The following is a 24,290-nucleotide window of genomic DNA, read 5'->3' as shown; positions in this document are numbered from 1 at the left end:
AGAATACAGACTAACTTGTCAATCGAAATTTTTTCGTTTTCACTAACCTCTCTGTCACATTCTTCATGCCTTTATCCATTTTTTGCAGCAATTCCACTTTTTGTTTGTTGGACATCGAAACATACTTTCGTTTTGTAGATCCTTTGGAAGTTCCAGCATCGGAAATTCTATTTGACATAATCGAAAGTTCAAGTTTACTTTTATAAAATTGCTCTTACAGTCTGCAAAAAATAATAAGCCTGATCCAATTCCAAGATTAAGGAACAACGCAATCTGCAACATTAACTGAAATAGATAATTAGATAATTTTAGCTTACACCGTCCGTTATACATTAAACGAGCTGGCGAAAACGTATTCTGCACTTGCGCACACGCATATGCGCAGTAGTCAAGGTCTTACGCGCACGCGTAAAACGCCTGTGCGCATGCGCAGAAAGTTTTTAGCTTTGAGGTCCGGATTATAGATCATTCCGGATTATGGGTGTCCGAATTAACGACTTTTGACTGTAGCAATTTCACTTTTGGTTCCCATGCTAACATTACATCTTTATGACCGTGATCAAATGATAAAAAATTTGCAAATTTCTTGTCTAGAATAATCGTACCTTCTATGTTTTCTGTTAATGAATAAAATCTAGAAACCTTGTAGCAATTTTTGAAAATGATTTTGCGGATTGAAAATTTGGCACGTCAGCAAAAAAGCTAAATGCTTGTTTCATATATCATCAGAAGAGATGATTTTTTACCAGTCTTCCATATTAATTCACTTTAGGCTCCTTTACCTATCTGTTTCTACATATACAAGTTTTCTACATATCTGCACCATTCCTGGCCTGATGCTGATGACTTTTTTGCTCAATTATGACATCCTTTAAACTTAAAAAAATGCTTGCATTACAACTAGTAAACTGGATAATTCATTTTTGTAGACACTATTCAGACTGAAATACCTGTCAACCTGAAAACCACATAAAAGCCCATGCAGCCAGCCCGTTCACCTGGCTGGAATTCACCACGGTTCAGCGATTTTACCATTCGGTCGCTGGTGGGTGCCACACAAGTTAATGCTATTAATGAGTAAATTACATTGATTTTATATTCAGAATTTTCAACAAAAAAAAAAAAGGAAAATACCTTTTTTTGTGTTTACATAAAGTACTTATAGCATATTCATCTACTTTAAATATTACATAAGATGCATTTTTCTAAAGGCAGAGCAAGGTTTCCTGAAAACCTTATAATTCCAAGGGTTCCACAAGTTTGAAAACCACTGGTATAGTTTAACAACCCGGCTAGTCAAAACTGTTACTAAAATATGTTTCTTAAATATCAAATGTGAAAACAGTCTAGAACACATTACTGTTTTGGCACAAAAATCGCTGTTTGGAAAGACAAACTTTTTTTAACTAACGTAGATTAGGAACCCACTAGTTAAAAAAAACCTACAGAATATTACCTACAGAGTAAACAGAAAATTTTTAGTTTATTATTTATTTGTTACGTAACTCCACCATCTGGCACTATACAGAAAGAGATGGATGCTGCTCCGTAGAGGACTTTATTAGAGGAAAATGGATTGAATCCACACGTTACACATGGGCAAAACCTTGAAAATCCCAATACAGTCAGCCTGTTCGCCTTTTCCTTCCTTTAGACCAGACTTCCCTAAATTGTGATACATGTAACATCTAGGAAAAAGGAAGGATACGCACTGCATCGAGTAAACAAGCACGACTAAACGAAAACAATGAAATGAGGCGAAAGTAGAATAGTTAAAACAAGAAATAATTTGAAAAAACTTACATCATTGCACAATAACCGGCAGCGCATAAACTAAATGGGGGGTATTCAAGACCAGAATTGTTCAGCTGAATAGCCACGCGGAAATTGAACGAACCAGTAAGAAGTACATCTGAAATAACAAAAACCACAAGAAAGCACAGGCAAGGATTTTACTGGTGAAAGAACAGAAACAGGAGGAAAGACTATGGAAATGGCAAACATTTGCGAACACGTATGATCTTTCATTGAAACCTTGCAAATGTGTACCGCTTCAAAGAGCTGCCCTACATAGAATGCATCTAAACCTCTGGATGCTGTCCGGAGGGGTGCCACCCCCCTGATCAACCTGGGGGGAGACTTTACATGTCAGAGATCATCCATAGCCAAGCATTGACTGGGGGATGCCAACAAAATCATTACAAGCATGCAAGTACATGCTTTCTTACAATGCCAATCTGTAGATAACTTGACTGAACTCGTCAAATCTATTTGGAGTGTGGCACTCAAGTTTTAACAATTTCATATACACAAACTTTCATCACAAATTCTCCTGCAATGATGCAATAACTAAAATCTTAGACCAATAAAACACGAAGCAAACAATATCAATATTCGATATTTCGTTCATAAACTGAAAGCTGTTGCCAAACGATAACTTTCTCTATAAAACATTTCTAACAAAAAATGATACAAAGAAAAAGCCATAAAACTATAAAGATATTTCGGGCTTAATTTATGCAAATAATGTTATGATGGGTTGGCTAGGTAATACTGAATTTTCTAAAAAAGGAATAACATAGCACTAATAAGATATTTTTTGATAAAAATCCCACTGGTCAATACTTTACATGACAATATACATAGAAATGTTTAAATACCTCAATCAATTTTTGTGGTATATAATTAGTTTGATTTCTAATATGCAAAATTTTCCTATATGCAACATAAATAATAAATAAAAGATTTTATTTATTTTATAATTTTGACAGCTTTCATTTTGAATTTTAAAATTTCGAAACATGAATACAGTCAAATACCGAAAATCTGCCAACTCCTCAAATCCGCGTTGCCTCTCGGAATATAAACATCGAGTTTATAGGTTCCGAAAACCGCAACATCGAGTACGAAATATCAAAGAAAAAAATACTTAGCGAATAATGATGTCATAATTACCGACTAATAATGAGTCAAAATGGAAATACCAAATTATTGATATAAAAAAGTTTAAAAAATAAGATAAAATAAATAAGTTTTTTCCCCTCTAATCTGCATTGAGGTAAAAAAGCAGACAATTCACTCAACTCTTTGTTCAAGTTCACAATTAACGTTGCATTTTCTGAGCTTTGTTAAATCATTTCACGAGATAGTTTAATGCTGCCCTTTTTTTATCCGGATATTTTGTGGATAAATTAAGAATATTTTTAATTTCAGCCCTTTTTAATGCAATGACAGATAAAAAACGCACTCGTGATTTTACTGCTTGCAATGGTGAAAAACGTAAACATGTTGCATTGACAGTAATGCAAAAAGTGCAAATTCTGCAAAAGATGGAAGCAGGTGCTACTCCTTGATTCATAGCAGAATGGTATGGAACTGCTACACTATTGTGTATGACATACCGAAAAATAAAGAAAAGCTGTTGAAATTTTACAGCCACAGTGATTCTAACCCCGGACTCCGAAACCGGAAATCTTTGTACGAGGCGTAATCAGCAAACCTCGATGGTGTGTACATATAATACAATGAATAATATAATAAATTTATATATGTAATAATACTTTAATGCATATAATAAATGATTGCAATAATGTATACAATAATTTAATTAAATGTATCTAATACACCTTATTCATTCTGCACTTTTAATCCGAATATTATGTTTTATTTTTTCTGTCCTGAAATCTGCACAACCTCTGGTCCTAAGGTTTGCAGATTTCTGGAATTCTACTGTACTTGCATCTTTTTAAAATATTTTAGTACTTGAAGTACGTCTGCTACCAATAGCTGTATAAATAATTGCTACACACTTTTATGGACACTCTGTATTATGTTTCAAACGCACTGTAATATAAAACCTCTGAAGATGTACCATGGGGGAACTTTCCATTATAAATGGATAATTTTGAAATAGAAAAGATTTGCCCTTATTCTGACAACTTTTTTTAAAGACATTTATAAATGAACCTTCCCATTTTGCTTGACCATCACCTTCCTTGCCACATGCACATCATTTGTTTTTCCGAGATTGGCAAGTCTGCATCAGGGTTTCCTTTAAACATTGCATTTTTTTCGCTGCTTTATCGGCCAGCTCAACAACATCAGTCACCTTGAATAAAACAAAGGTGTATTCTGACTTTTTGTTGCATTTCATTTCTCTTTAAAAAATACCGTAGTATTTGGTTTAATTTCTTAAAGAACTTTAAGCAGAGACCGATTATGGTTTTTCTCTTTGAAATTTCTATCTATTCAAAATCTAGCCTTGTAAGAGCTAATGTTTCTGCTAAGAAAACAGTAACAGTAAAAAAAACACAGAAGATATATGCGAAGTTTTGGTATTGTTAACATTCTTAAACTTTATAAAAATGTTACGACGATTCAAAAACATAGAAATGCAATAAAAAGGCTGTTTAATCCATGAATGAGCAATTTTAAATAATATAAATTAAACAGATTTGAGAAAAAGTATGTATCGTGGAAATTTTTTAAAAGAATCCTTTCTGCTGTTGCCATGCATTTTGTTGAATGCTGAGGTTCACTATTCATTAGAAAATTATCAAATCATGCAAGGCAGAATTTTAGGTGTTTGCGAGAGATCTGGGATTATTTTACCTATAACATAGACCTTACATACATCACCAATATTATTAATTTAAAAAATACGTTAAATTTAGGGATGAGACAAAAAAAAAACAAAACGAAAACTCTGAAAGATTCTTCAGATTTTACATTACGCCCAAAGAGGCTTTAACATTTTGTGCATTACCTTTATTAAATATCGTGTTGTTCGCACTTAAACCATAAAATGCAATTCAACGGAAATATTGCAAAGTAATTTCAAAATCAGCATATCTTTAAAATTTGATACACAGTCTTGTGCTAGAGAATGCTTTTTTTTTAAAAAAATGCTTTTTTTTTATTGCTCTTTGAAATCATGGAGTTAAATGAATTTTTAATTAACAAAGTTTTACAAAATATGAAAGATAATAAAACACATTCTGCATTCGAGCTTCCAGATGCCCATATTCAGGTAGGGACTTATTCAAAATTGGATGGCTCTAGGTACCACCGTTTTATCACGACAGAAACATACATACATTTATGCAGACTATTCATTATTATGAAATTAATAGTCCTTCTGGACAAATTGCCCCTTTGGACTAATAATCTGATGGAAACAGAATTTTATACCGAAACTAAAAAAGTTAAAAGTATTTTTTTAGAAGTATCAAATACATGTGGTTGAATACCCCAAACTTGCCATATCTCAATTTAATCGTACATTTTTGATTGAACATGAAAGGAAGGTTAAAAAATCATTTAAATCATAATAAATTTCTTGACTTCCTTAATTCAAGTTCCAGAACCTGTGCTTCACAAACACTTAGAATTATAGCATTAAAATTATTTCTATTGCCCTAGTCTTGATTTCCAGCTTTTGGATGCATTTTTTCCCATAAATTGTAATATGATTTTAATATATATTTTGTTGCAGTAACAAATTTCAGGATACATGGGACAAGAAAAGATTAAAATTTAAAAAGGGCTCGAGACTATTTTATCCGACTTTCGTTATGGCAGTCATTCTGTCAATATTTCAAAGCAAAATGTGTTTACATAATTATTAATAAGTATTGCTTATAAGTATTGCTAAAAACAAAGCATTAAAATATGCATGTATGCATGAACATATCTAATAATATATTAGATTATAAAAAATTGTTTTACTAAAATATTTTTGCTAAATTTGTGTATGAAACTGAAGTTGTATTAAAAACATGGTTTAATTGGTTTAGATAATGTAAAAAAATAATAAGACTCATTACTAACCACAGACATATTAAAAAAGCAACTTTATTAACACAGTGCAACTGTTTTTTTATTTACTTCAATATGGAACGGGTTAAATATGGCTTAAAAATCAGAATTTATTACTGCTGCTTACATTCAGGAGGAGGCTGAGATTGATTTTGCTGTGTCTGCCCTCGAGACTTCTTTCGATTCTAAAAAGAAAAATATAATCAATCATTTAAGCAGATATAGATCTGTATAATATGCTTATACTGAACTTTGAAAATTCAAAATCTTTTCCATTTAATAAATTGATATTTTTTGGCAAAAGTCAATGGGGAAAAATAAGCATTCAATAAATATATATTTAATTTACATAACCATTAACCCTTTGGCCTATAACCACAAGCCTGACTCGTGGTAAAGAATTTGTGTTAGAAACAAAAGCCCCAATTCTGACTCGTGGTGAGGAATTTGTGCATAAAATGCAGCATATTATTATTCAACAAGCGATTGGCGTTCATTTACATCGAATATTTTTCCTTTGATTGCAACATCAGTATTTTTTTTTTTCAGTTGTTTCTGACAAAACTGTAGTCAGTATGAAAAGTATACATCTTGTGCCAGTTCGGGGTACACGGCTGAACAGTTGAATGGCATGGCGCGCAACCAACTTTCTTGTTTACTATAGCTCGCACAATTAGCAGATATCATGTAGGTCAAGGTGTCAAAATTAAACAAGCTTCCAATTTTTGGTTACTGTATATGCCAGAGTTTTTTTTTTTTTTTTTTTTTTTTTTTTGTATCACCAGATTTTGCAACATTCTTTATACAGATCTTTTAAAATTCTAATGAAATCAAAATAATAGACTCCAAAATTAATTTCAGAACGTGAAAATACTTCCAAAGTTAGGTTAATGGTAATACATTATATAACTAATAAAATAAAAAAAGCAGTAAATTCCAAGTTTTTACTGCACCAACTGTGAATATTAACTCCTTTGATATAATTTAAAACATTTTACGATACCATTTTTGATAAATATTCAAGTTGAATATGAAGCATTACATTCTTAAGGAACAAATTACACTCTGCATAAAAGACCGCCAGAACTATTCCTAAACCATATTGTTAGCTAGTCTGAATTAGCTACTTCAAAGACTGATAACTAATCATACCTTATCACTAACTAAAAAATATGTATTTTTGTCAGTTTGGTTTTTAAGTGTTCAATAATTCTTAAAAATCTAAATATTCTTTACTTATATATGTTGTATAACACATTCTATTAACAACTTTATAAAATTCAGAAGGTTTGAAATTTAATAGAAGAATTGTGAGCACAATGTATTTAAGTAACACGACTTTCAACATGCAACGTAATTTTTATTAATATTTGTATACAGATAAATATATCACCTGATTTAAATACAGTAAGCTTTCTTTAAAATACAAAATTGCAAGAAAAAAATAAATTTGAAAATGTACAACTTTCTTGTTACAAAGCATGCACATTAAATCTAATGACAATTTACCAGGCACTGATTATCGTTTTCATCATCATCTTCCTCCTCCTCTTCTTCATCCTCATCTTCATCATAATCTTCATCTTCCTCTTCATCCTCTTCTTCATCAAACTATAATAAATATCATATAAACAAAAAATCAACTTTTTTTAATTTACACTAATAGTAATTCAAAAACTGATGATCTTTAAAAACACTACATTTTCAAGACTAACTTAATTACAACTTATATCAATAATATGAAGAAACGTGCCACATTACAAACATGTACTGCATTCATACTACTGCACTGGTTTTCAAATTTATTCATAACTAAATATATCCTAAACCTAATTTAAAGAATTAAAAGAACTATGTACTTACTTCATCATCCACTAAATTTTCACCAGTGAAAAAGAGTACTGCATGAGGAATGATTCGATCTTTTATCAAGTTACCAACTTCAAAATCATTATTCAAGATATTCTGAGTTTCATCATCCTAAAATACAGAAAAGTAGGTATTAAAATAATTTACAATTGAAATTAATAATTAATAACTGTAAATTAAGTAACTTATTAGGAGTTCCAGAGAATATATTTAAAAAATCAACTTTAATACAAATTTTTAAAAGCAATTTAAGTACAGTAAAAGCAATTTAAGTACATCAAAAAAGAATTTTTAAAATGGCTTGAAAAAACTTATCTAGAAATGCAAATACTAAAGCAAATGCAATTTTAGCAGAAATAGAATTCCTTGGAGCAAGAATCTGAAAAGTGGTTTATGTCCAAGCTCTTAAATCTATAATGGTAATAAACTTACTTAAAATCTTGAACTCAGCACATGAAAATTTTTTTAATTAGCAAAAACTTCTCACAACTGGATAAAGGCAGTCATGCCACTCAGATGGTTAAGTAATAACCATTTTAATAGGGAAAAAAACATGCCCTAAATGCATTTAGTCAAAGAATTAAAAAAATTAAGATACTAATAGCTCATTTGCAAAAACACTTAATTTCAAAGTTATATATATATAAAGGGTATACTGAACTAAATATCATAACTATAAATTAAATACTTTGAATTATACTTTTCAGGGTTTTATAAATGGCTGAATCACAACTTGTGATATTGCCTTTAGTTTAGCAACATGGAATTCTTCACTTCATCTGAAGAAAAAGAACTCAGGGTTCGTACACATTTCTGCACACGGAAATTAAGGACTTTTAAGGACCATTAATGAAAAAATTAAGGACCTATGAGCAAATGGAAACCGAGTAAATTCAATTAAAAATATATCTTGAACGCAAGTAGGATGCATTATTATTAAACATAACTTAATTAACATAATTATTAATACGTTTGAGAATAAAATTAATTTTATGAAGTAGCATTAAATATTTTACACTTATAATAACTGGACAGAGTAAGTTGCGCTGGTAAGATATATTGGATGAAATAAAAGATGGGTTTATTTTATAAAATTCAAACTTGTATTACTAATATTTACTTATTTGGTTAACTTAAGCATATATTACACACATATTAAACTAAAAACGCAATAAATTTTTATACGCATTACGAGTATACTCGTCAATACACAAAATCGTGCCACTTCTCCATAACAAGTATACTTGTCAATCACAGTTAACTGGTTAACCCACAGGTTACAGCATTGAAATGCCTCTGAAATGTTGAAGCACAGCTGTTTCCTTGCAACAAACCTACTGTATCACTTTCAAGTATTTTATTAATGCTTTTTTCAAGTTAACACAAAACATGGAGACATCTTTCTCACACACACAAAATAATAACAGGTGCTTCCATTTCTCACATGACCAAAACACTGATGATTATGGCTGTCCAATGCAAGCTCCAACATGATTTACTACCTTCACAAAACCAAATGCAAGTTTCTACACCAAATACTGGTAAATAAATACAGGCAATCTTATTACATTTCAATTAGTCTTAATACATTCTTATACTGCCAAATAGTTTTTAAATCCAATGTTTTTATATTATAACCAGTAAAACTCAAATTTACACAATCAATGATTAAAATGCCACAAGAATCTGGTATCCAGTTACATTTTAATACTTTTCCAAAATCACTTACAGAACACCATTTAATTCAAGAACACTATTTTCTCAAGATGAAATAGAAGAGTATGGCCTAACTTTGAAAAACATTCAGAACTTTTATCTGAAGCATAAGTTTTAAAATAAATGAAATTTCCCTTATATTTTGTGTACATTGCAACCAAAACCAAACCTATCTTTATGAGTATGTTATCCTTTCAGCGATGTTAATGTTGTGTTGAACCAAAGCATGTACAGCTTTCAGTCAAGTCCAGTTAAAATCAGCCTCGAGAAAATATATTCAAATTTATGAAATCCATTAAGCATTATCAACCATCTTTTAAATGAATCACCAAACATTCCTTGTTTAAAATAAGAAAGTTAGCATTTTTCAAATGACCAGACATGTGCAATTTGATGCATGCCAATACCCATTTGATCATAAAGCAGTCTCATCACAGAGAAAGGCATGCAGACCTTATTTTGCTCGACATGCAAACAAATTTTTGACACAGAAATAGAGTGCAAAGAGTTTGGTTAAATATTTTGCTCTTCTGAAAACTGCAAAAGGAAGATAATTTCATCACCTATTTGTCTTATCCAATGTCTAGTGATAACACAATCATTTCTAAATATGTACAGGCAGTCTTAAAATTTTTCAATTAGCACTTTTACTTTCAGATAGTTCTAAATTAAAATGCCTAAAAAACAACCTTCAAAAACCTGTCTTAAAAAAAAAAAAAAAAAAAAAAAAAAAAAACTATTTGGAGGACAGAATTTGAAAAGCATTTATACTGAAATGCAAGAAAAATTGTCATTTCCTAAAAGAAGAATCAACTAAAGCTAGGATTCATTACTTTATTGAATAGCAAAAATTAGCATGATTGCAGCAGCCTTCACAGAAGTTGAACATTCATGTTTTTTGGTTCATGGGCATGTATATCATACGTTGTCTCAATTTATGCTTACTGCATTTTTTATTCTAGCATTCAGTTAAACAACTGCCTTTATTTAAAACATAGGGAAAACTTGCGACACAAAAGTGGTTTTCTTAATGGATAAAATGATAATGGAATGTTGATCTCTTAATACCCTAAATGTGGATAAACAAAAATTAGTAATTTTTAATTAAAGTCTGACAAAATTTTGGAGAAAATATGAAAAATATAAAAAGTTACAATAGAAGAATCATTATATGCTGGGTTCGTTCTAGTGAAGTTTGACAGTAATTTTATCAGGCTGTCCTTAATTTTATAAGTACAGTCAAAAGTCGTTAATTCGGACACCCATAATCCGGACCTCAAAGCTGAAAACGGACCCGGACCTCTGCGCATGCCCCGCGTTGGCTCATGCGCACAGGCATTTTACGCGTGCGTGTAAGACCTTGACTCACTGCACATATGCCTGTGCACAAATGCAGAATATGTTTTCGCATGCGCGTTTAATGTATAAGGGACGGTGTAAGCTAAAATTATCTAATTATCTATTTCAGTTAATGATTGCGTTGTTCCTTAATCTTCGAATTGGATCCCACTTATTATTTTTTGCAGACTGTAAGAGCAATTTTATAAAAGTAAACCTGAACTTTCGATTACGTCAAATAGAATTTCCGATGCTAGAACTTCCAAAGGATCTATAAAACGAAAGTATGTTTTGATGTTCAACAAACAAAAAGTGGAATTGCTGCAAAAAATGGATAAAGACATGAAGAATGTGACAGAGAGGTTAGTGAAAACGAAAAAATTTCGATTGACAAGTTAGTCGGTATTCTCGGCACAGCAATTAACGGGACTTGAACAGCGGAACTTTGTAACTGAACAAGAAATTATGTCTGTTTATAGAATTAAAGAGAAAGTATTATCACATAAAATGAAGCAACTTAAACAACTTACAATGAGAGAAATGTTTAATAAAGTAAACAAATAAATATTAAGCTTTTTTTTTTTTTTTTGTAAATTTTGATACCCTTTAGATCATAATTGTTCTTTATTTCATAAATTATGGTATGATATTTTTGATTTTAGAATTTCTGCATGCCATCTTACGAGATTTAAACTGATGATCTATAATCCGGAATCGCCGAAGTCCGGACAAGTCCGGATTAACGACTTTTGACTGTACCACCAATTTCAGAGATTCTGGAAATTCTTTTTTTAACAATTCATCGCCAAAAATTCTCCATGAGAACTAAATAGCACTATCTGGTGCCAGTTACATCTTTGAAAACATACAACAGTAAAAACAAATTAGCATCACCTTCACATATGACAATGTGGTCCAACCTTTAGTTGCTCGAGGGCCAATTAAAGGTTAATATTGGAGAGTGAAGGCCAGAGACATTAAAGAAAGAAAATGAATTACATATAAATCATTAATTTAATACATCACTTTATTTTACAGTCAAGAAATCAACGTGATGATTGGCAATGCTTTTCTGATACAAGTTTATTGATGACCGCTGTAATATCAGCAAGGCAAAGTCTCGGGCTCAATTCCAGTGAAACACTTTCGGTGCGATTTCTTGTTTTTAATTTAATTTGTTAGAGAGCAGGAAAAGCACTTTCACACACATATGTGCTGCCAAACGGCAATAATATTTGCAAAGAGAACGTATGCAGCTTGGGAAAACATTCTTCAGAAATCAATTTCCAGAAATATTCAGTGACATCCCACTTTTTTAGTCTGGTAGAATGGATCTGCTTGAAGATCTCAAATCTCCATTTGAAGGTCACTTACTTCAATCTCCGTGGAGTTGCTATAAACAATGAAAGTTTGTTTTTAGGAAGCCAAAATCTGTCTTGGAATTCTTTTTTGATATTATTAATTATTTCATGAAGCATACTAAAATCTGTGTCATTTTCTTTCAGCTGCTGACAAAGTGAAGTGTGTCGTATTATTTGCATTTCATTAAGTTTTTTTTTGCAAAAGCCTTCAATATGGCCATAAACCTGGGATATATTTTGTTTCTACCTTGTGGTTTCAAGTTTAAAGCATTCAGATGGGATGTTAAAATCTGGCCAATGTTTTCATTTTTGAGGAAAGGAAGAATTTCATTCCTCAAGCCAAAAAACTGTTGCAGACAATTTCCAGCACTTAGCAGTACAATGAAATGCCAACATACTCAGCATTCAAACTATCCACAATTGCAATACATGCTCTGTCTCTGGGCTTATTAAAATTTACAACACTTTTCATTGTCTCACTGAGCCTTATAATTTTTATTGAATTATTATATTTATTATTTAAAGCAGTAAGTAAGAAGGGCATTTTGTTTTTCCAAATCTTTAACTAATATTTTCCCCTGAGTAAGAACGGCAAGTGCCAACAAAATGAATAAGAGGGCCACGACGACTGCAACTTCTGTTCATTGGTGTTGTAAACCTATTTTAAGGGTGAGCCCTTTCCCACAAATTTCCAAGACTTGGATTTTAAGACAATATTTAGTAAGAACGATTTCAAAATCTAATAACTCAATGATATAGGTGCACACAGCAACTTTTCCAAATGAGGGGTAAAGGCATGAGTTTTTCTTCGGATAAAACACAAGTGTTTAAAAAAGACTTGGCGGTAGGAATTAAAATTTTTGATGCACAAAACGCATTTTCATTAACAAATGGTTGAAATTCCAAGACAATTTGCATATAAAAAAAAAGGCTAAATACTTTCATTTAAAAATTTAATGTTTTTGATTACTTTTATTTTACTCACCATTTGATCTTCATCTTCTGGAACTGTAATTAGAGAAAAATAAGTAAATAAGAACACATTTACCAACATGGCATTCACAAATTAAATAGCTTGCTACGAATCACTTTGAAAAAGACATTACGTTAAATAATAACTAATTAAATACCCGACTAACAGTATAAAAATATTCCAACATTGAAAGTAAAAAGAAACTACACAAAATATTTCAATGTTAAAAACATTAAAAATTACACCATAACTAAAATTATGATTCTGAAGAATGGTTATAAAGAAGAGCTCACAGAAACATTTCCAGATACAGTGAAAAACTTTTGAAACTACAATAACTTCAACAGTCAAAATAAAAAAAATTACATGAAATGCACTTTCGAATTACTATAATATGCATCTTCTTTCAGTGAACAAGAGCTTCCATGAGACATTTCTGAAACAAAGAATCTAAGACATCGATTCTTTTCTGCCCCATACAACTCTTTCAGTATTGCTAGACTATCATTCCTCCTCCTTTCCATAACTCTAAGTACAGAATGTTTTAAATATATTTGTGTGAACCAATGAATGAGTAGGCTTGGTCAGAGCGGTAGTGACATCAGACATGGTTACTGTCTGTCTACGAGAACAGCTCCCGCCAGTATCTGGCAGATGGGGGTTGCTATAGCAATAGGGCTAGTAAGGAGTAAACCAAAGGTTGCAAATTCATCTTTAAATGCACCAAGATGGCAAACTGAAAACTAAATCTTCAATGAAGCTGGAAGGAAATCGGTTCAAAGCTTGTTTCTACTGCAACAGACTAACTGGTGTGAGCTTTTCTTATGATAGACTGTATAAGGTGCTTATTATTGTGTGTGCAATTCAATGCCAAAAGTTAAATTTTGTGTATGACACTTACATAAAAAGAGATTCTTGTACAGAAACGTGTAGACAATTCAGAGAAAAATTCCCTGTCATTATGGTTCTTCACAGAAATACAATCGGAAATCTTGTTGGGTTACAGGAAAAGTTATCATTCAACGACAGAATTTGTATAGGAAAAAAGTTAACAGAAAAGATAATTCCTGAAATTCAAGAACCATTACAGTGTACTCAAACAAATCTACACCGAGTCTCACAGGAATACATGCTCAAAAGGCTCAGCCTACTCTGATACTAAATTATTGAGACATAAAATGACACCAAAAATACCTGCAAGCACACAAACACCATTTTGAACAGCTCCTACAATACAGGTGAATGCTCATTCACCATAAAAATAAATAAAATGATTCATTAATTCATAATTTAACAAATTGAAGTTTATGAGAATTGAATTTGAGTTTTCTACCTCCAGTTGCCCGGCAGAGATTTTCCAAATGCTCCATATTTTTGTATGTATTCAAAGAGATATATCTGATTTAAGAGCAGACAGATATGCCTACTTTTAAACTTGCATACCTTATTCTTTTAACCAAAATGACAGGTCAAATACAAACTTTTATTATACACAACTAATGAGAATGAGTAAAAAGTGATTACTGACCACATACAAATCCCTCTTCTTCAATGGGAGGAGAATATATTTTTGCAATGACCTCACTCGTATTTGAAATCAGCTGATTTGTAATATTTCATTTAAGAGCTTACAAAATACAACAGTCTGAATATTTAATACTGCACAACATAAAACAGAGAAACCTTAGCTACAACTCTGTTGAAAATTAAATATATTTTGGGGTAAGAGTAAATTAATAATTGAAAATTGATTTTTTTTAAAAATTTACCTGCAGGAGGATTAAAGAAGTTGAAGAAAGAATCATTTTGAACTGTTTTTGTGACAGTTCTAACAGCACCCCTGGCCTTGTGCTTTTGCTTCTTCTTTATTGTCTTGATAGTCACATTTTTGGATTTTTTCCAATCAATTGTACAACTAAAATGTTAATAAAAATTCATATATAACATAAGTAAATAAAAACAAATTAATTTATAACTTTTCCAAAAACGTGTTAAAAAGATTACACTACACTTTCATATTTACACATTTTTTATATTGAAAATGCAGCATGTTCTAAAAAGCTAACTGGAGTTGATGAATTCATGAAACAGAAAAAGCTAGAATTTATCAACAAAAAATGTGTAGTGTTTCAACAGAATGCCAGACCTCACTCGAGTTAGGTAACTCATCAGAAGCTGTCGCAGTTTAGAGAGGATGTGCTACCACAACTGCTATATTCACCTGATCAGGCACCCTCAGATTACACTTGTTTGCCTTCATTTTTAAAAGGTCAAATGTTTACTTCCAATAAGGATGTGAAAAATCACTTGGATTAATTTTTTGGAAGCAAAGATCAGAACTTTTATGAGTACAGAATCATGCTACTACCAGAAAGATGACAAAAAGGTCAATTATTTGAATATGGCAAAGCATATATGAGAGCTACAGATGGAGGACAAAATAATGCAAACACCTATGAAAAAGTATGATATATTTCACACCTGCAGTACAGCCGCACCACCTGCAACAGAAGTCTGCCACTTAAAGAGTGCGAAGAGGAAGGTATCAGTCTCTCAACAGCAGTCACCTGCGCTGCATGCTTCGATCGAACTGTCTGCGAGAAGTTGAAATGTCAGACCTGTCAGAGTTCCAAGGAGGAATGATAGTTGGAGCGTGTTTAAGTGGCGCATCCGTTATGGAAACAGCAAACCTTATGGGGTGTGCAAGGAGTATGGTATCAGCCGTTATGATAGCGTACATGAAAGAGGGTAAGCAGACGTCTTTAAAGCACAACAGTGGCCGAAAGTCAAAGCTGGCTGATAGGGATAGACAAGTCTTTAAGTGCATGGTAGCCCGAAAGCACAAGCAATCGTTATCCAAGATAACATCCGAAATAAGCAGTCATCTCCAGGACGCAGTTTCAACAAAAACTGCCAAAAGGGAACTTCATGTTGCGAACGTTTATGGCAGAGTGGCAATTCCTAAACCCTTGGTGAAAGCAACTAATGCTTGCAAGCGACACCAATGGTGCAGAGATCATAAAGGCTGATCCCAACAGCAGTGGCAACAGGTAATATGATCAGATAAATTGTCATTCATCGTATTTAAGAGGACTACACGCCTCTTAAATAGAACCCCCAAAGTGTTTTATCCTGAATGCCTCTTGCCGACTGTGAAGCATGCAAGTGGTGCCATTATGGTATGAGGTACGATATCTTGGCGCGGTCTTGGGCCACTTGTTATTCTGCATGGGAGGATCACATCCAAACACTAAGCATTCTAGGAAATCATATCCATCCTTTTGTCCACTGTATTCCCTGGGGAGAGACCGTTTTTTCAAAATGACAAAGCGCCTATCCACACTGCTAGGTGTATTCAAGAATGGTCCAAAGAGCATGATGACGCAATTGAACACCTTGCTTGGCCTCTCTCGGCACTTTAATATTATTGAACATTTATGGGCATATTAGGAGTCCAAACTTTGTTCCCGATTTCCACCTACATCCGGACTTTCGGAATTAGAGACCGCTCAGCAGGAGAAATGGCTTAATATTCCTTTAAATATTGTCCATAACCTTTATGCATCTATCCCACGTCGCATTCAATCTGTACTTCAGTCAATGGATGGTCCACCCTCCTATTAATAAAGATTTTCCACTATCTCACAGGTGTTTGCATTATTTTCTCCTCCATCTGTATCTGCTTAGTGGGAAGGATGCCTTCATAGAGGACTTTTTAATGAAAACTGACTCCTATTACAAACAAAAAAACATGATAACCAAGCATGCAGCCAATCCAATGGCTACAGATTAAGATAAAGATATTGAAAATATTGATAAAAAGTCATTGAACTAAAATGGTCAATACATACTTTAAAAAATTTATACAAGGAAAAAAGTTTCATGGGAAAAAAAAATCTTCAAATAACTCAATACATACAATCTTCAAGCTGTTTTCAGTGCCCTGAGAATTTCATGTTACACCAGGACAAAGCTTTTTGTTTCCCAACTATTACTGCTTTCGGTTCAGAAAGAGGCTGCTCATAGTTATATTTCAATGTGTCTGATGATAAGGAGGAACCTGTTTACTTTATGCTACTAAACACTCAAGACCATTATAATGCAACATAATGCACTGAAAGAAAAATTGCATCAGGCCTACTGGAGACAAGCAGTGACTTTCTAATGGGCGACTACATAAAGATTTACGAAAAAAAAAAATTTCCAACTTTACAATAATTAAAAATTGCCTTTTTCCAAAATCCACATGCCTTTTCATCTCGATATTTTTCAACATTATGAAATATTTCATTAAAACTCATCTGTAATGAAAAGCTCAAAACTTTAGATAGAATAGGAATTAGTGATCTTACCCTTTGCATCTAACAATTTCAGGCCCTTCAAAGGAAAAGACATCGGTTGGATCCGGAACACATTTTAATTCATAATATTTAGTTAAAACTGTGTCAGTGAAATAGTCATTTGGTTCAAAGTGAAATTCCAGGTAAAAACTCTAAAGAGGGAATAAAAGACCATTTTAGTATAACCTCAGTTATCACAAGAAAAAGTTTTAATACATTCACATTAAAATTCAATGCTACTCTAACTGAATATGCTCTTATTTATGTGCAAAAAAGTTATGTGCTCAAAATTATGTGCAAAATTTTTACAGATCTAAAGATAAAATAATTTTAACATAATAAATAATAATATCGGGCATTAAATTTTTAATATCACACAAGACTACGTACGATCATACTTTAAGAGTCTGTGGTACTTTCTGATTATCCACACCCCCACTAACATAGTAAAAACTTGCTGCTGACTTAATTATCAAACTTTCTGACAACTTTGGAGAAAGAAGTCTGAATACATTTTTTACATGTATTTTAATGATGTATCACCTACTACCCCCCAAAAGACATGTACTTAGTTTTTTGCACGATTCTCCCCATGATCTCCTTTGTCTAAAAAAAATTAAGAGTATAACACCAGACACGAAAACAACCTTCCTAGAAGAGATGAAACTTAACGCAAAATAAAATATTATTCATACAAATGAGAATTGAATTACAAAAGTGCAAGTCCACATAAGCTCAAACAAAAATAATATACAACTACCCAGCTTACAAAATACTTTTTGATAACATTTTGCGTTGCCTCCTGAATATTTTCTCAACTTTTCAGTGGAAGTGTAGATAATTTGGAAATACCCTATCCAATTTAATGACAGATATATTAACGATTTGAACTTTATGACTTAAACATTTAAGGAAAATCAAATACACCAAACACAAGGTATCAGACAAAATTTCACGAATAATTTTAGCAATAGTCATGTGCGGTAAATTCTACTACAGTACAAAGTCTAAAATCCGGACGTCCATTATCCGGAATGATCTAAAATCCGGAACTCAAAACCACCATCATTTTCTCGTGGGCTTTACACATGCACATTAGATCCCCCCCTCTGTGCATAATAAAACATCTGGAGAGTCGCGATTCTTAATTTCATTTTGACACTAAATACCTTGTTATTGAAAAAAATTTTAGCATAAATTTGTACCATCGGTGATTTGGCTTCGTTGCTGCGCATCTGCTTGGCACACATCTGAAACCGAAACATTACACATGTATACATCGTTGATTTGATGCCAACCTGGCAAATTATTATTTGTTATGCTTTCCTTTTTATCACCGCATGTTTATTAAAACATGACAATTTTAGTAATGACTCATGTAGCGATGCCTAAACAATTTTCTTCTGTTAGTAATTTAATAATAAAGGAGTATGGTAACCTTTTATGTTGACATTACGCTTGGCAATGATTACAGATTTAAGTTAAATGTGCTAAAAATGTTGACTACGAAAAAATTTATCAAAAATTTCTTTCCATATGCTAAAAATATTTTCTTGATACTCATAAATCCAAAGATTACATTTAGGGCTATTTGAATTAAGAATAACTAATCTGTTATTCACATAAACCCAAAACCAGCACTCATATGGCCGCACTGGGTCGCAGAATTTAGGATCCACAGAGAATGCATCAGGCGGTACGATAGATATCTAGAGCCGGCCCTCAAACAGCCTTAAGTATATGTGGCAATTTATTTATTCAAGACTCAGAAAAACCTTAAGCACGAGCAAGAAATAGACATAAGTATAATAAATAACTAAACTAATACAATTCCAGCTTAATTGTCTCAGTGCGCGATAGAAGCAAGATAAAATTTAACGGAACAACTTGTCGTTAGTCGCTAACCGCATGATGCATAGCGAAATATGGATAGTGAACAACAGCTAAATTTGATGATGATAGTTGCTAATTTTAAAGGCTCTAGGATATCACAAAACAAAAGTGAAATTTTCCAATTAACAGATTTTGTAAAGAAATGTGGAGAAGTGGTAATAAATGAAAATGATATGAAAGAAGTTTTTCATTGCGATGAATGACAATGCTTCTCAATCATCAATCAATTAATGAATGGCAAAATCTGTACTATGGTTCCAAATCCAGAAAATACCGCTACCGATAGTGAAGAAAGTGACAGAGAAGTTGCTGAAAACGAGAAAAATTTCGATTGACAAGTTATAGTCTGAATTCTTGTAACACCAGTTGCAGGACTTCAACAATGTAACTAAACAAAAGATTATGTCTGTCTACAGAATTAAACAGAAAGTATTAGCACAAAAAAAAGATGCAACTTGCATTGAAATAAATGTTTAATAAGGTAAACAAATAAATATTAAGCTTTCTCTTGTAAATTTTGATACTCTTTAGATCATAAATTTTTGAAATAAATTAATAGTTTAAATAGAATTATGATTATACAAATAATACACTATTAAAGTAATATTGTAAGGAATTCGGTTTGACCTTCTACAGGTTATTTAAATTGGGAATTCCTCGATGGCTTTGGACCGCCTGTGCCTGTTCCGAAAATTCATGCGAATGAATGTTTCTTGAGAGTTTCCGCCACTCTGCCCGTGGGGTTTTTAATTGTTTTTGGATTTTCAATGTTTTGTGCTGTGCTTCGTTGTTTGAATGTCTCTTCCTTATTTTTAGTTCATTAATTAACCTTCAATTTTTTTAGTTAATTAGCTTCTTTTTCTCTCTTCTTTCCTTTTGTGGTCTTGAGGGGGTCGACCCTTTATGGTCATATGGTCCAGTGGGACTAGGAGGATTGGGTCTTCCCTGTATTATGACTCTTTAGATCATAAATACTTATTTCATAAATCGCAATTTCATATTTTTAATTCTATAATATCGACATGCCATCTTACTAGATTTAAACTGATGATCTAACATACGGAAAAATCCCAAATCGCCAAAGTCCCAACGAGTCCGCATTTCAGACATTGTACTGTATTTTATTATAAGAAATTTTTTTGCAGTAAATTCTTAAAAAGTCTCAAAAGTTTAATATTTGAAGGCAGCCTACATTTTTAATTGAACAGATTCATATAAAAATTTTCTTTTAAATGTTATGAACCCTGTATTTGAAATTATCCAATACAAAATTAGAATTCATTCAGCTTTACATAAATTGTAAAAAGTACAGAATTCCTTGATTTCTTTAACATTTCATAAAAAAGAGTTAATTTATATAGATAAATGCATTATGTTTATAAATAGAAAATGTGCTTCAAATAGTTTATAAATTCATACATTTAATGTTGCTAATTTCTCAACTGTTTCATACCAAATAAATGAAGCTTAGGAATATATTTTGCCTGCAGAAGGTTTCCACATCAAATAATGCAGTAAATACATAAAAAATACATACTGTTAGAAAAGTTCACAAATAAACATTTTTATACCTTACTTCTGTCATGGTTTGTTTAAGTACATAATGAATGCAAAAGTAATTTATGTGAAAAATCAGACACATCACAAATAAAATTTTTCATCAAACTGAAAATGGTGATAATGCTATTTTACATGTTTAAAACCCTGAAGTACATTTACAGAAAATACCGATACACATTTGAATATTCTGCAAGAACTACCTGGGAAAAACTCTTAGTGAATAATATACACATATTAATTTTAAGATAACTACAATAGCTATTTAGATTTTTCCAAGTGTTTTGTAAGCATTTAGTTTCTAGCTTATTTTTTGGATTAAAAATATTTTCAACTCACCAAGATGGATGTTATGATGTCACTTCACATAACAGAAAAATAAAAACATTTAATGTCTTATATATTAATTTTAATATCATCATTTTAATATTTGTTAATGTTTGTGAAACAAATCAAAAATCACAAATCTTCGAATAAAATATTTTGTACATAACTGGCTTTAAAAAATCACCAAAATTTGATCAGGGGGCAAATTTAACACCATTTAATAAAAGAATCCATATCCCAAAAAGGGAAAAGATTTTGAGATAATATTTTATGAATTCCTCATTTGCAGAAGACAATTTCAAAATATTTCACTTTTAGCCCCAAAATTCAAATAATCATACAGTTTTTCTTACATCATGGAATGAATTGAAAAAATAACCCAGATTTATCTTGATCATAAATCAACGAACAATATTCCTCCAAACTGCTATTCACCATCAAAATGGCAGTCATAAAACCCAGACAGAAATGCAAGATGAGTAAAATTAACGACTCTTTGCCGATTTTGACTATAAGAATTATACTACTAAGGACTGTTTAAATACAATTAAAATAAAATTAATAAGCAATATATGTAATATTTATGCAGATAAACTTACTAATGTACCATATACTGAAGTAAACAAAATTAATTGATTAAACATTGCTCGAAACATAAACCTAAAATCTTCATATAGAAATGTCTGTAGCAGAATAAAGTCAGATCAAATGAAATTTAATATGATGAAGATCAAATCCAGATGAAATAAAATTGAGAAGTGGGAAACTGAATTTCCTTATAGAGTTTCATTTATTGGTGGAAAACATTTTTTCTCACTATAAACTAAAAATTAAAAGGCAGGAGATTTTTGTAACCTAGCAGGAGACTGGATTTGATGGAAAACCAGAACCGACAGCTACATTATATCAATTAAGTTCTTGCTTGGAGGATAAACCCAATTCTTTACAGTACTTAACTGATATATATTCCTTTGTCTAAAAAACGAAATAAGGCCATCTTTAAACCAGTTTTTGAAAAATACTTGTAATTTTTAACACTGCATTTGCATAAAATTAGATCATTTTCACAGAATGAAAGTCCATTGAACACAGAATGCAAGTTTTCACAATGTTTCAAGTTTACTTAATACAACTTCTTTCATTTTTCTATTGCCAATTGTGAAATTAAGCAGTTTTTTCTTTCCAAGTATGCACGATAAGTCAAATTTACAATGCAAACTTTGTGTATGTTTGTGCCCACTCCAGGACAGTAACTGGAATATGAGCTGAGCTAATTGATGGCTGCCAAAAAGTGAATGCAAGAAATGCACAGAAAAATCTCCACTGAATTAAAATATTATAAGTAAATTATATTCTCCACTGAAGTTAAATATGGTATTAGTGGTAAACTATCAAAATTCTTTTACACTTTGATTCTTAGAATTAAACACATACAAACAAAAAAAAAAAAAAAAAACTTACCATAGGATCAGACAAAGTTACTGCTTTTATATCTATCAAATGCTTTAAAATAGGTTCATCATACTCCTAAAAATGAAAAATATGTGAATAATGAAAACTATTCTCTGAATCTACAAATAAATTTTTAATTTTCCATTAACTATTTTTTTTTAGTTCCAAGTGGAAAGGCTGTATTCTGAAAAATTCAGGTAATAACCTCAGACGAGACTTATTACAAAACAATGAAAATAAGTTACTGCTAACTGCCACATGACATAGCTAAATGTTTTTAAAAAATTTAATTCAATTTTGCTTCTATATTCCTTTTTAATGCAAATTATAACAATTACAAAAATTTAAATATTAATAACATTTTGAAAAATTCAAAAATCCTATAATTATATTTCTACAAAATTTCATCAATAGATTTTATATTGTGAATGCTAATACACAAAAGAAATTTTTATGGTGTTAGTACCACATATTACAATACCACAAAATGGTTTTTAAAGCAAAATGTCAAAAAGCACAGATAAAATTACCTCATAAATTTATTTTTCTATGCTAAGCAATACATTTTTATAATACAGAAGGTAAAATGAATGATACTAAGCACCAACAACATGAGAACAATATTCTTAAAAAATGTTAATAAACATATATAAAATAACTTTCATAATAATAAACTTTATATTCACCTCAATCAAATCTGCAACAGTAGGAGCATTCTTAAGAGCTGTCAACCAAAATTCTGGAATGCCTTTAATATCTACAAAAGATTATTTTTTGACTGAATACTTTGTTTCAAAATTACAGACATTAAAAAAAAACACATTTAAAATTTTCTAGTTTCACATTTCCTCAGAGGGGAAAAAAAACTGCATATTTTTCTGCCTATTCATTTTCTTCATATCTAATTTACAGAGTGTTTTCACACATTTTTGTAAGAATTTTCATTTTCTCCACTAACTTAAACATTAATTTTAGAATTCAAAAACGACTGGCATCACATTGGAATAAGGTTTAATTAGCGCCTTCTGCATTCAAAATATTTTCTTTAAAATCTCATTGAAAAATAAATGGATCTTACACTGTCTGAAGAGAAATACTTATTAAATTATTAAAAAGATGTGAAAAGCTAGGTTTAAATATTTCTACACATAAAATAAGTGGCATAATTAATACGAAAAGAAAGAAATGTCAAAGTTTATATCCAACTGGGAAAGGGGCAAAAAATGTACACACAACAAAGGTACGTAAAGCTCTTATTAAATCTGAAGTCGCATCTTTGTTTTAAAGAAAAATCCAGCCCCCCAAAGACCTACTACAAAATCTTTAGATGCCTATGTAGTAGGAACTGAGAACAAAATTACAAAATATAATTTAAAGCAATTGAAATTAAAAAAAAAAAGTTCACTGCCTACAAACCATCTTTCTCAGCATAAGACTGTGTGCAGATTGCTGCATAAAAATGATTTGGCTAGTGAAAAATGGAAATACAGTCAAAAGTCTTTAATCCGGACTCGTCGGGACTTCGGCGATTCCGGATTATCGGTTTTTCTGGATTATAGATCATCAGTTTAAATCTGGTAGGATGGCAGGCAGAAATTAAAAATTTGAAACCGTAATTTATGAAATAAAGAGCAATTATGATCTAAA

The 24,290-nt window shown here is 31.4% G+C and overlaps 1 protein-coding gene across 1 annotated transcript in view; it reads right to left on the bottom strand.

Annotated features, from left to right (window-relative positions):
* Positions 1–5,833: 5,833 nt before the first annotated feature.
* Positions 5,834–24,290, bottom strand: part of LOC118191073 (nucleosome assembly protein 1-like 4) — a 41,672-nt gene continuing 23,215 nt past the window's right edge. The window contains exons 7-14 of the mRNA XM_085812232.1: positions 23,330–23,400; positions 22,653–22,718; positions 17,427–17,566; positions 14,844–14,989; positions 13,087–13,109; positions 7,681–7,797; positions 7,327–7,428; positions 5,834–6,002 (exon numbers count right to left, since the gene is read on the bottom strand). Coding sequence (XP_085668358.1) covers positions 5,931–6,002; positions 7,327–7,428; positions 7,681–7,797; positions 13,087–13,109; positions 14,844–14,989; positions 17,427–17,566; positions 22,653–22,718; positions 23,330–23,400 — 737 coding nt within the window. The 3' untranslated portion in view covers positions 5,834–5,930. The remainder of the gene's footprint in view (positions 6,003–7,326; positions 7,429–7,680; positions 7,798–13,086; positions 13,110–14,843; positions 14,990–17,426; positions 17,567–22,652; positions 22,719–23,329; positions 23,401–24,290) is intronic.

Source organism: Stegodyphus dumicola, chromosome 2 (assembly GCF_044657685.1).
Source record: "Stegodyphus dumicola isolate Sdum_Otavi_A_Nest chromosome 2, ASM4465768v1".
Lineage (NCBI taxonomy): Eukaryota > Metazoa > Arthropoda > Arachnida > Araneae > Eresidae > Stegodyphus > Stegodyphus dumicola.
This window is presented reverse-complemented; position numbering and strand designations above follow the sequence as displayed.